The 12,591-nt window shown below is 34.2% G+C and overlaps 1 protein-coding gene across 1 annotated transcript in view; it reads left to right on the forward strand.

Annotated features, from left to right (window-relative positions):
• Positions 1-12,591, forward strand: part of LOC128993660 (exportin-4-like) — a 59,452-nt gene that overhangs the window by 31,640 nt on the left and 15,221 nt on the right. The window contains exons 18-21 of the mRNA XM_054417721.1: positions 2,268-2,385; positions 3,144-3,319; positions 4,617-4,797; positions 5,243-5,379. Coding sequence (XP_054273696.1) covers positions 2,268-2,385; positions 3,144-3,319; positions 4,617-4,797; positions 5,243-5,379 — 612 coding nt within the window. The remainder of the gene's footprint in view (positions 1-2,267; positions 2,386-3,143; positions 3,320-4,616; positions 4,798-5,242; positions 5,380-12,591) is intronic.

The raw sequence follows: 12,591 nt of genomic DNA on the forward strand, positions 1-12,591 counted from the left end.
AGTTTAAATGTCCAAGTCTCACTGGCTCAAATAGTTTTTACTCATTACAATTCAAACATTCCTACTACTTTTAAGATAGCTCTAATCTAACTAATTCAAAATACTTTTGGAACATATTTTTAGAATTTTATATTATATATAGTTCCGTACTTTATAGGCCTACTTAAATAACTATTCATGCTTCTGTTTTCCACCCAAAAAAATTCATTTTACTTTTATATTAATTTTAGTTCTGAAATATTAAATAATATAAAAAAAAGAACAAATTTCTTATTTACAGCACCATTTTAAACACAAATTAGGGCTGGTTGGTAACGTTAGGGAAACATATTTATTTTTATACTTTATTTAATACTGATTGTCCTAAATATTTTTTTCGTGATGACTGTAGATAATGACACCTTAACATTTTAATTTCTCTTGTGCGTTACTTCTGAATATTTGGTGTACAATCTCAGCTAAAACTTTATCCGGCCTTTTAGTTGAAGATTTTTTAAATAAAAATAATTAACTATTGATATTAATTTTAAAATTTATATATAGAATTATTTTAGTTATGTTTCCAAAATGTCTGGACATATTTTGTGGACTTCTTTCTTGGGCTAAAGCTGGGTTTTCCTAGGCGCGGAAGCGGAGAGTGGAGAGAGGAACGCGGAGAGCGGACTCCACTTGTCTTAGGTACCTAATTTAATGTTTCTGTTTTCCCAGAAGCGGAGCGGAACACCATGTTAATTTCTTTTCCGCTCTCCGCGTTCCTCTCTCTGCTCTCCGCTTCCGCGCCTAGGAAAACCCAGCTTAAGACAAACATAAAATTCCATATAAGTATGGGTCTAAAATGCCTAGATTTTAATTTGTCGGTCTGTTTGTGATTTTTAAGAATTATTTTATATCTTGGGCATTTTTCAAGATAGAACTTTTAAAATGGATATAAATGTGTAATTTAGAAGGTGATAAGAGCTTGCAAAGTTTCGATCCAATATCTCAAGCCGTTTCAATATGGCAGCCATTTAAAATATTTAATGCCAAATTTAATTTGAAACCGTAAATATTTAGAATATAGTTTCCTGGATCAAAAAGATAGAGAATTCAAATACAAATCAAATGAGACCTTGTTTTTTAAAATCTGATGACAAACAACCAAATCAGTTTTTTCTAAATTTGTTTACGCAATTTAATAGGACTACCCATACTGCTCTGAAAAATAACAAATAAGAATACAGTATGGTAGTGCTATTTAATTGTGTAACCGAATGTTAAAAAAAAACTTATTTATGGTTGTTTGTCATCCGATTTTACAAACAAGGTCTCATTTGATTTGGATTTGAATTCTCTATCTTTTTGATCCTGAAAACCATTTTCTAAATATTTACGGTTTTCATGAAATTTGGCATTAAAGATTTTAAATGGCTGCCATATTGAAACGGCTTGAGATATTGGATCGAAACTTTGAAGCTCTTTTCACCTTCTAAAATACACATTTATAACCATTTTTAAAGTTCTATCTTGAAAAATGCCCAAGACATAAAATAATTTTTAAATGTCACAAACAGACCGACCAACAAAAATTTAGGCATTTTAGACCCATGCATACTTATATGGAATTTTATGTTTGTCTTAGCCCCAGAAACAAGTCCACAAAATATGTCCAGACAATTTGGAAACACCCTGTATATTTATATACACTATTCTATTTGATAAACTATTGTGTATGCTAGTATTATTTGGTTTTTAATATATATTGTATCAGCAAAAAAGTTCGATTTGTATGTAAAATGAAGTCCTACTTTTCAGTAAAAAGTCCTACTTTTTGCTGAAAAAGTCCTACTTTTCCTACTTTTTTGAGGTCAAAAACCACTTGGGGGCCTGATTTTTTTTAAATTTATGACAACAGCTAATTTGCAATGAAAAGGTGAGTGAGCGTAGCGAACGAACTTCAACCTGGAGGCGAGTTAGCGTAGCGAACGAGCTAACCTGAAGGCAAGTGAGCGCAGCGAACGAGCTCCAACCTAAAGGTGAGTGAGCATGGCGAACGAACTTCAACCAGGACGTGAATGAGCCATGCGAATACTTATGAAGTTAAATGGGGCGAAGCCCGCGGGTACAGCTAGTTATTTATAAAGAGAGTAAATCTGTATTAACTATAATAATTTTCTTGGTGAACATCGCATGGTGTCCGATATTCAAGGGCTTTCCGTATTACATCAGATAAACTATGCATACTAAATAAAGCTCTATCTCTATACTTAAATATCAAAATGTATTTTTAGATACTCAAACCCCTTCAAGAGAGGTTCAAAAACATAGTTTGTCAGGAGAATTTCAACCAAACATACCAAGATGATAAGACGAGGAATGAAGTGATAGACATATTCGAGTCTTTTATCGGTAAGTCAAATTTGGTCATCTGTTGTGTTGTTGATTTGTCACAAGTTTATCAGATTTTTTGGTTCTGATACGATTGGGCTGTATATTATAACAAAGGTTAACGTTAGATAGTAACAAGACCAGGGTTTGGACTGTCCCCTTTAAAAGTGCCAATGATGTAGATAATCTAAACATATAACACAAGAAAACTCATTTTTTGGAATATATTTGAGAATATTTTTTCTGTGTGTTTGAAGAAATATTTTTATTCATTAAAATATTACAGGTTTAAAAAAAGTATGATTATAATAGTGAAGTTTCAAATCTCAAATCCAGTTTAATTTTATGAAATGCAATAAGGAATCTACTGAAAGCATTGATCCTCTGTATTATTTTTGTATTTTGAATTTATTTCTAAAACTGATAATTTTCAAAATATTTTAGACTACAATCACAGCAACAACCTTTAGAATATCTTGCTATCGTCAAGAATATTTATAGTCATCCTCACATTGTTCCTGATCCCACAATCCAGTCCATCCTTAAAAGTATTTTCAAAAGCCCTCCTGAAACAGCAAAAGTAAAAATGTTTAGGCCTTAAAAATCCTACTTTATGTTCCATTACATACATCCTTGAACGAACACACAAGTTGTGTTAACTGCTTATGTTTCCAAAACTAGGCCCTAAGCCTAGTTTCACATTTTTCTCTTGAGGTGAACTCGACATTTGTTTTCAACACATCACATCCTTTAATTGTATCTCTTGGCATAATTCACAGGAGTTGTGCAAGGATCCCAAGTATCTACAGTACAGTCACTTTTTGTCTTCCTCTCTCCGATGTTGTACGAGTGTGCTTCCGTCCTCTCCGTCTACCGCAACTATCAGCAGATTGTAGAACTTTTGCTGCAATTGTTCTGCGAGTGTGCTCGGTCCATGCTGTGCTACCTCACACGAGTAAGTGGTTTCCTGTTATTCTGTAGAATTTATAAAAAATCTTGATGAACCTGAAGCGTATTTTATTAATGAAATTTGTAATTTACACATTCGAGTCTTCGGCCCTGTCTAAGTGACTAAATTACATGAAAGACACGTAAGCCCTGGGTGTGTTTTAGCTGGGCAAGCGGTTGAACTGTAGTCACCAGAGCATTATGTTGCTCTTGCGACCAAAACAAACTCACATCTTCCCTATGTTTAGTGTTGTGATTAGTGCTTTTTTGGAATGCCATATGAGGCAGTACAAAAGGCAGCAAAAACACCCTTGTCTGTGGAAAATAATAAAATTCCAATTAAATAATAGTTTTTCTCTTAATAATAGCGGTTTATGGGCCAAACTTTTTTACTTAGAGTTGGCTAAAAAATGTTGACCTCCAGGTCTAAAGCCAAAAATGGGTTGGGCCAAAATCAGGTTCCTTTAAGACGTATTCATTTTTTAAAGTGGTAATTCACTCCAGTTGATTTATAGAATCTGTTACATCGTTCCAACATTGGCAGTGAAATAGTTAAAATCTCCTGTAGTCATGGCTAAATCTTACTCCTTTTAGTCTTCTGCGTTCATAGTGAAATTGTGAACACCTTCTGCAGTCAAAGCAATATTCTAATCATCTTTTGGAGTCATGAAGAACATATTCCGCAGTCACATCTAAATTGAGGACATCTTCCAAGAAAACAACTAAAAGGCTAGCATTGCTGAGACCCGGACACTTCATTTCCAACATTCAGTTTCTAATGAGCTCCTGACATAACACAGTTTGTCTGATTGCAGGCAGAAAGTAGGCAGATGTATGAGTGTTGTTTGTCCACAATACAAGCCTACGCCAGGTGTAGCTTGGGCAAGCACAGTCAAAATGCAGTTGCTGGAAAAGAGTCTTTCTCCGACATTCAGCTTCTAATGAGCTCCTGACATAGCAAAGTTTGTCTGATTGCAGGCAGAAAGTAGGCAGATGTACGAGTGTTGTTTGTCCACAATACAAGCCTACGCCAGGTGTAGCTTGGGCAAGCACAGTCAAAATGCAGTTGCTGGAAAAGAGTCTTTCTCCGACATTCAGCTTCTAATGAGCTCCTGACATAGCAAAGTTTGTCTGATTGCAGGCAGAAAGTAGGCAGATGTACGAGTGTTGTTTGTCCACAATACAAGCCTACGCCAGGTGTAGCTTGGGCAAGCACAGTCAAAATGCAGTTGCTGGAAAAGAGTCTTTCTCCGACATTCAGTTTCTAATGAGCTCCTGACATAACACAGTTTGTCTGATTGCAGGCAGAAAGTAGGCAGATGTATGAGTGTTGTTTGTCCACAATACAAGCCTACGCCAGGTGTAACTTGGGCAAGCACAGTCAAGATGCAGCTGCTGAAGAAGAGTCTTTCTCCGACATTCAGCTTCTAATGGAGCTGCTGACCAATCTTCTTTCCAAAGACTTCATTGATCTTAGTCCGCCAGGTAGGTAAATGTAGAAGGTTTTTCAATTCTCCTTTTCGTCCCTTCCTTCTCTGTGGTAAATTTGTTCTTACACTAATTTATGGTATTGGTAAGGTTTTTTTTTTAAACCTATCCCTAGTTCTAGGTTATAATGATTCACATAGTTTATAATGATTGACTGTCACATACTAATTAAATGGGGAAGGTTTGCTGAAAAAATTGGTCTAAGTTTAACATCCACAAAATCTCAAGTGAGAATCGAAAATATTTTTCATCCGTATTTTACTCTGCAACTAAACAAACTAAAATAACAGCTTTAACAACAGATGCAGTAGACAATCAGTCCTATATTAAAGCTGTGGCCAGTTTGTACATGTAAATTGTTCAAGATGTATTTCAAGTTACAGTAATAAAGAGTTAGAGTTGGACATTATTATTGGTTGATCCAAACATTGGTTTTTTATAGAGGATGGCCTTTCGTCGAGTGGCGATAACCCAAACCTCACGGCAGGCAACGTTTGCTTGTATGGGCTCAACACGATCATGCCTCTAATGACCATGGATTTACTCAAGTTTCCATCCTTGTGCCTTCAGTATTTTAAGGTATGTGCTTTCTTCTGCTTCGTCCTGGATAATCATGTTAAGTGTTTTTAAAGTTTCGAAGAAATTAAATACTGAATATTGAATTTAAAAAATATTTAATAGGAAAGGCGCCTTATACAATGGAGGAACTCATTGAAAAAATGTTCATTAATAATTTAGTACTTAAAATGTTTATACCTAGGCTAGTTTACTGCTTTATATTTGACACTATTTTTGTTCCCATATTAGGGGTCTGCGGGTCCCCGATTTTTTCGGGTCGGGTCGGGCCAGCGGAAGGCCCGAGAGACCGGGTCGGGTCAGAGATTTGTTCGGGCCAAGATCGGGTCGGGCCAAAAAAAATTATTATTATTTTCAAAGTTATAATAAGTAATTTTCAAAGAAACACTCTTATATATATTATTACAGAGGAATTAAAATGTTAAAATTAGAATTAAATATTAAGTTTGCTCACGTTTAAGAACAAAGACACAACAGAGCAATTGCCTTACTGTCACTAGCCAGAGCCAGTCGTCTACTGACAAAACAAAAGCCGTGACTCAACAGTGCAAAGAAAACGAAGTCAAAAGAAAGACTATTTATCCAGAGGTCCCATTTTAATTATTTATTGTTTATTCCATACCTAGTTTAAAAGGGAATGTTGCTGAAAGTCAACAGTCCCGGAAGATCAAATAATTTATACCTGTGCCGCTAGGTCAAAAACTACAATGTTTGCAGTGTCTGTAGATCAAAAGTCCCAGTAAGTCAAATAGTACAGTCCGAGCTAAAAACGTGGTCTATGTTAAAGCAATTGACTTATTGGGAATTTGACCTAATGCAACAGCAGTTTTAATATAACGAAATACGGTAAAATAAAAGTTCAGTTTCGCTGAGTCAACAGTGCCGGAAGATCAAAAGCAATAAAAGTGAACGTCGATTCAGTGTAAAGTAGACCTCCTGCAACGCTTACTACACCAACAAAACTTGCTTTTAGTTACTTCGTGTTTTGTCATAATTAGAATAGAGCTAAAATTATCATATTTGGTACATAGCTTATCTATTAATGCTTCTTGCCAACTGTTTGGTCAACACTGTAAATATGTATAGTTTATGTAATGAAAAGCCTTTCGTCAAAATTTTTGGCATAAAATACACGCAATGACGATCTGAAAATTTCTGGTTATTATATACGTTTGTAAAAGGAGATCCATTTAATTTTAGAACTATTTTATAAGTTATAATGTAGTCTACACATAAACTGTGTAAATGTATTACGCCTCGGAAGGGTTGAAACCTGCCCAAACTATCATATATATTATTAAAACGTAAATATGGTTTTTTAACATTCTGAATCAACCAGTCGACGGATTTTCATTATTTTTGTGTTGAAAGAAAGATAATTTTGAGAACTAGGGAATGTCAAAGCCATAATTATAATTAAGGGTCCCAGTTTTTTAGAAATTAAGTTTTAATTTTTTTAAAGTCTAGCAGCCGACGCTAACCTTCTAAGCCAGCTTTTAGTACAATATAATTTGCTTAGCATAACAGCTGTAAACATTCAGCATTTGTGACACAAATTCAGCATTTGGAAACAAATTTAAAGACATATTTAGAGTTGACTTATTTATACTATGTGTAATGCTGACCATTGATACATTCAATTCCTAGGTATGAGGATGGCAGATTATTTAAATTTGCATAGAAAAATAGTAGGATGTTCAAATTATTTTTTAAAGGAATCTTTGTAATCATCGATTTGTTTTAGTCCTATATAATTTGTTTTAACTAACAGCTGGTTGAATGTAATATTGTTCTATATAACTATTAGGTTTTTGGCGAATTTCCCATATAGGGAATAAGAATAAGCTATTACCGTAGTACTTATGGTAACACCTGGACCCGGGACCGATTTAATTTTTCGTTTTGAGGTCCCTAGAGGCCAAAAACACCATCCGTTCAAATTCATATATACAGGGTGATCAACTCAAGGAGGCCACCATTGGGAAGTCGGAAACGGTAAGAATTCGAGAAAACATTAAATGGGGGACATTCCTTTATTTTTTGTGGCAGTTAAAAATATGATTTTAGTTTTTTTTATCATGTTTTCGGATAGAATATGCAATTTAAAAACTTTTTTAGCCTTGACACTTTTTCGATAAACCCACTCGTTTAGGAGTACAGCCTATGGAAAAATGACTTCCGGTGTACATTTTACATCATGTAGCTCCTAAACGAGTAAGTTTAGAGCAAAATTGCAAAAAGTAAATTAGTCTTAGAATTGCATCTTCATTCCTTAAAGACTATAAAATAAAAAGTTTTCCACTTTTCAAGTTTGCCGCCATTTTTTAAAATAATATAATTTATATTTTTAATTAATTTTATGGTCTTTTTGGAATGTGGATGCAATTGTAAGACTTTTTTACTCTTCGTATTTTTGCTTTAAACTTACTTGTTTAGGAGATACATGATTTAATATGTACACCGGAAGTCATTTTTCCATAGGCTGTAACTCCTAAACGAGTGGGTTTATCGAAAAAATGTCAAGGATAAAAAAGTTTTAAAATTGCCTATTATGTCATGATAAAATGATAGGGTGTTCGATAAGAAATTTCAAATTTGGCCGCCATTTTGGAAAATGGCGGCTGAATTTCAAACGACTAAAATCATATTTTAAACTGCCACAAAAAATAAAGGAATGTCTTCCATTTTAAGTTTTCTCTAATTTTTACCGTTTCCGATATCCCAATGGTGGCCTCCTTGAGTTGATCACACTGTATAGCCTATATTTATTTATTTATATATTTTTCCTGGGGGGAACCCCAAGACCCCCTCCTTTTTGGGGGGTATTCCAGGCCCCCGGTGACCCCCCCCCCCAAAAATATATGTCTAGGAGCGCCCTTGTCTTCTTTACCTATAAAACACATGGGATACAGCCTTTTCTTCACTGATCACGTAATGCGTGATTTTCTATAAAGTCTTGGAAAAATAAAAGGTAAAATAGATAGAATAAAGGTGTACTGTATGTGGTTTACACACAAATATTCATCAAACTGTGTGATATTTTGTTATTGCAATGAACAATTTGGGAGTATCGTATAGTTTAAGTCGATGGAAAATCTCTGTTGATCCTGTTTTACAAGCAAACCAAAAAGATACATTAGTCACCACTCTATGCGACATATTCTAACCAGAAAATTGTAATCGTATGATTCTATAAGCATTGATAGGATTGCAAAGTACTTCACAAACATTATTTCAAGGGTAATAACAGTCACAATTTCCGCCGACTTTAAAAGAGTCAACTAAACTACTATACTAATGGACACACAACTAAATGAAACAACTAATGGAACAACTCACGATGTACATATAACAGTTCGATATAAGCATTGAGTATACACGTCAGTGGATACGTGTATACCGTACCCAATGATATAAGCAACGGTTCTTGCAATTTGCTTATTGTTTTTTAGAGTTGTTTTCGGACTTACTCTGTTTTCGGACGTACTCACACTCGTATAAGGTTGTCCACGTTTGTCATTGATAATGTAGCCATGTTACATGGTTACACCCGTTGTCAAGAATATGGTTACAAGTTTTCCGTCTGTTTTTGAATAGCGATACATTTTTTTCACATACTTAAGAACCACCTGATTTCGTGCATTACATGTTCGTCTCAATTTTAATTGCTTTAGTAGGCATTATTTTGATTGATGAGGACTTCAATCGGTCCTTTCAATAATAGCTCATGAAATATAGTACTTTGTCCATTAATTTTATTGTTTGGTAAAATGGATTAAATTATCCTGCAAACCCAAATAGAAATAGTAAATATAGTATTTGAAACAAATCAGTAACATGTTAAAAATGTAACCTACATTATTTCCTTGAATTGCATAACAGCAATTAACTGGGCTGATCCTAATATAAATAAATCAATATGTTCTTCATAGGCATAACATGGGTTCATAACATGAGCCGCTGGGGCTGAGCCCAAGGGATTTAAAAATGTAAGGTTGGTTTGCAAATGTACGTGACACGCTCTTTCTAATGAGACATGAATGGTCAAAATCACCTAAGAAATTCGGAGGAGTTCAACGGAAAAATTTCGTGTTGGCGTTATACAGTATGGTTGAAAAGTCCTGGATTGGCTATATTTTTTTAACAATATAGATAAAGTAGTGAGACTTGGTATATCAATAATATAATAGCCATAAATATCTACTGTCTTAAGCTATTATCACTGTTTAATCCCTTAAGGGGGATGGACCACAAAGACTAAGACAAAATTCTTATATAATTTTAATACTATTTTACCTGTTTTTGAAATGGCGACCATACAAATGTATGCATTTTAAGCCAAGTATGAATGGAGTTGAGTGTGTGATGAGTGGAGCGATCTTGTTGTCCTGTTAGTGACTAAGGCCAACGTAATCCTTAGACACAGCTGTTAATTAATAGTCCATACAGTCAATTAATAGCAGCAGAGGTCAAGTTTGGTAGGTATCAAATTAAAGGTTTTAATTATAAAAATACATTGCCGCAAACCCAAACTCAAACGATGATGATGATAATAATGTTAATGATGTAGCTAAAACGTTTCGTTTGAAATTTAACAGCTGAAAATAAGTTAAATAGAAAAGGTTTTGGTTAATTCCATCAAATTGTTATTGGACACTAGTAAGTACTAGTGCACTTTTTTATATTGATTATATGATTATATTGATTTACTTTGGATTTTAAAAATGTGAACGTTTTATTTTATTAAAGATTTATGGTGATACGTAAATATTGTGGTGTAGTAATAGCTATTTACATTACAAGTGTAGTAAGAGCGTTTTTACATCACGCAGGTGAATGTTGTGCAACGAGCGGAAGCGAGTTGCATAATTCACCTAAGAGATGTAAACACGCTCTTGCGCAACGTGTAACGTACAAGATTTTACCTGACCCGACAATATACATGGGTTTACGTACAATATTTTTCATTATCCATTTCACTCATCGTCTAACAGTAACGTTCTTTTACAAACAAAAGCTAGGTTAGGAAAATACTTTAAAGCATAACAATAACATTCAAGCGCACAGCTGACTTCTAGCGTTGAACGTCGATGCCATAGAGGTATATTTTTTAAGTTTAGCACTCAATGTTATTTAAATGGGTTTCATTACATCACCGAGTGAGTTTTTTTCAACTTTACATCACTCGAGAAGTAAGGAAGTTGTATACATCACGCTTGAGATAGGGAAGTTTAACATGGCGGGTTGGGTAAAGTATATTATATTGTAGTTAAGTGTTAAATTTTGAAATTTTAGGGTTAATCGAGATGAATCTTTGTTATAACATGGGTCTCTCCTACCTACATACCAAGTTGGATACGTACCAAGTTTCATAAACATCGGTTGGAAAAGTGTAAAGATAAATATTTGTATGTAAAAAATACAAAATGGCGGATATCTGGTTAACGAAACGATTTTGGAAAAAAATGTTATCCTTCATTTTCTGTTTATTTTGACCCAAGGAATTACTAGGTAAAGTATCTCCCCGCTTATTTTTAACACCCTGTTTATGATGTATTCTTATAAGTGAAAAATGTAAGCTGGTAATACAGAAAGATGTTTTATAAATAATATGAATGTACTGGTGATCTGTATATTAATCTTTTTCTTGTTCTTAGAACTGTAAATTAAAAGTCCACTCAGTAGTCGCATCGTACGATGTAGTTCTTTCCATGCGTTGCGAAATGTTAAATTTGCAGTCCTCTTCAACCCAAGTTATCTATTGAACCACTGATTGTAAAAAATTCAAAAAAATATATTTTACGCATCACACTTTTGGCTACAACTTTGCCCCAGACAAAACCTCCTTAACCCAAAAACAAAAAAAATCTCGCATGCTAACTTTTTTCATGCTAGAAATCACGATTTAAAACTATTTCACCATACATATCAATTTTTATTAATTAGATCGGTAAATAGTTTAAAGTTCCAACAAAATAGTCATCGAGTAGGACTAACCAAGAAGCTCTGTGCCAATTTTCAAAATTTTAGCACAACTTTAAGTACACCAAAACACGAAATTATTGAAGTCATGCGTCGAGAGGACTATCGCTGTTTTTAACAGATTATACTTTTGACCTTCCGGCACTGTTGACTCAGCGAAACTGAACTTATATTTTATCTTATTTCGTTATATTAAAACTGCTGTTGCATTAGGTCAAATTCCCAATAAGTCAATTGCTTTAACATAGACCGCGTTTTTAGCTCGGACTGTACTATTTGACTTACTAGGATTTTTGATCTACAGACACTGCAAACATTGTAGTTTTTGACCTAGCGGCACAGGTATAAATTATTTGACCTTCCGGGACTGTTGACTTTCTGCAACGCGTCCGTTTAAAATATATTTTAGTATTTTATTTACATAATAAATTATAAACAAAAGAAATATCTGATATAGTGTACAGATCTGTATCTTGTTCTTTTATTTTCCTATTGTCCTTTTTGTCATTCAGTAACAAAACAAAACAACACTTCTGATCGTCTGGTTAGGCATTGTATGGTCACTATTTAATTTTTTTTTTAAGTATCAAGTATCAGCGAGTCTACAAAGAGGTTAGGCCTAAATATTTTATAATTTTATTTTATGAAAGTTTTCATCAGTAAAATTATTTTTTTCTTAGGTTAGATAGAGTTTCAAAAAAGATATTTCTAAGATCCAATACAATATTTACAAGACACAAACTACCATGAATTAATTTCTTTATAAATTATCTGTAACAGTTTTATATTTTTGAATAAAGAAAATATATCTTTTTGTCTCTACTTCCTTGTTTCGTTACTTGCATTTTGTCAGCAATTGGAACAACCAGGTGGTGTAATAGGGGCGGGGGAGGGGGAGGGTCTATGACCTTGAGTGTCCCCGGGCCTGGCTCGGGTTGTGTAAGAGGGAAGGGGAGGGGGAGGGTCTGTAACCTTGAGTGTCCCCGGGCCTGGCTGTGAGAGTGATTCATGGTTTTTTGTTTACATTCTACTACCCTTCCTTCCGAGAAAAAGACCCCACGGTTTCAAAAACATTGAGTTGTGTTGCTAATTAGGGCACTATAATGTCTCTGCTGTCTGCTTATGTTGCCAAATTAGCATTTAACTTTCTTTTCTCTTGATTTAATATAATTTTCTATATATTAAGAGTTCCTTTTTGGGTACCTAATAATTGTGATATTGTTTGACTTGAGT

This window comes from Macrosteles quadrilineatus, unplaced genomic scaffold, assembly GCF_028750875.1.
Source record: "Macrosteles quadrilineatus isolate MER2022 unplaced genomic scaffold, UCM_ALF_1.0 Scaffold_4__1_contigs__length_99947679, whole genome shotgun sequence".
Classification (NCBI taxonomy): Eukaryota; Metazoa; Arthropoda; class Insecta; order Hemiptera; family Cicadellidae; genus Macrosteles; species Macrosteles quadrilineatus.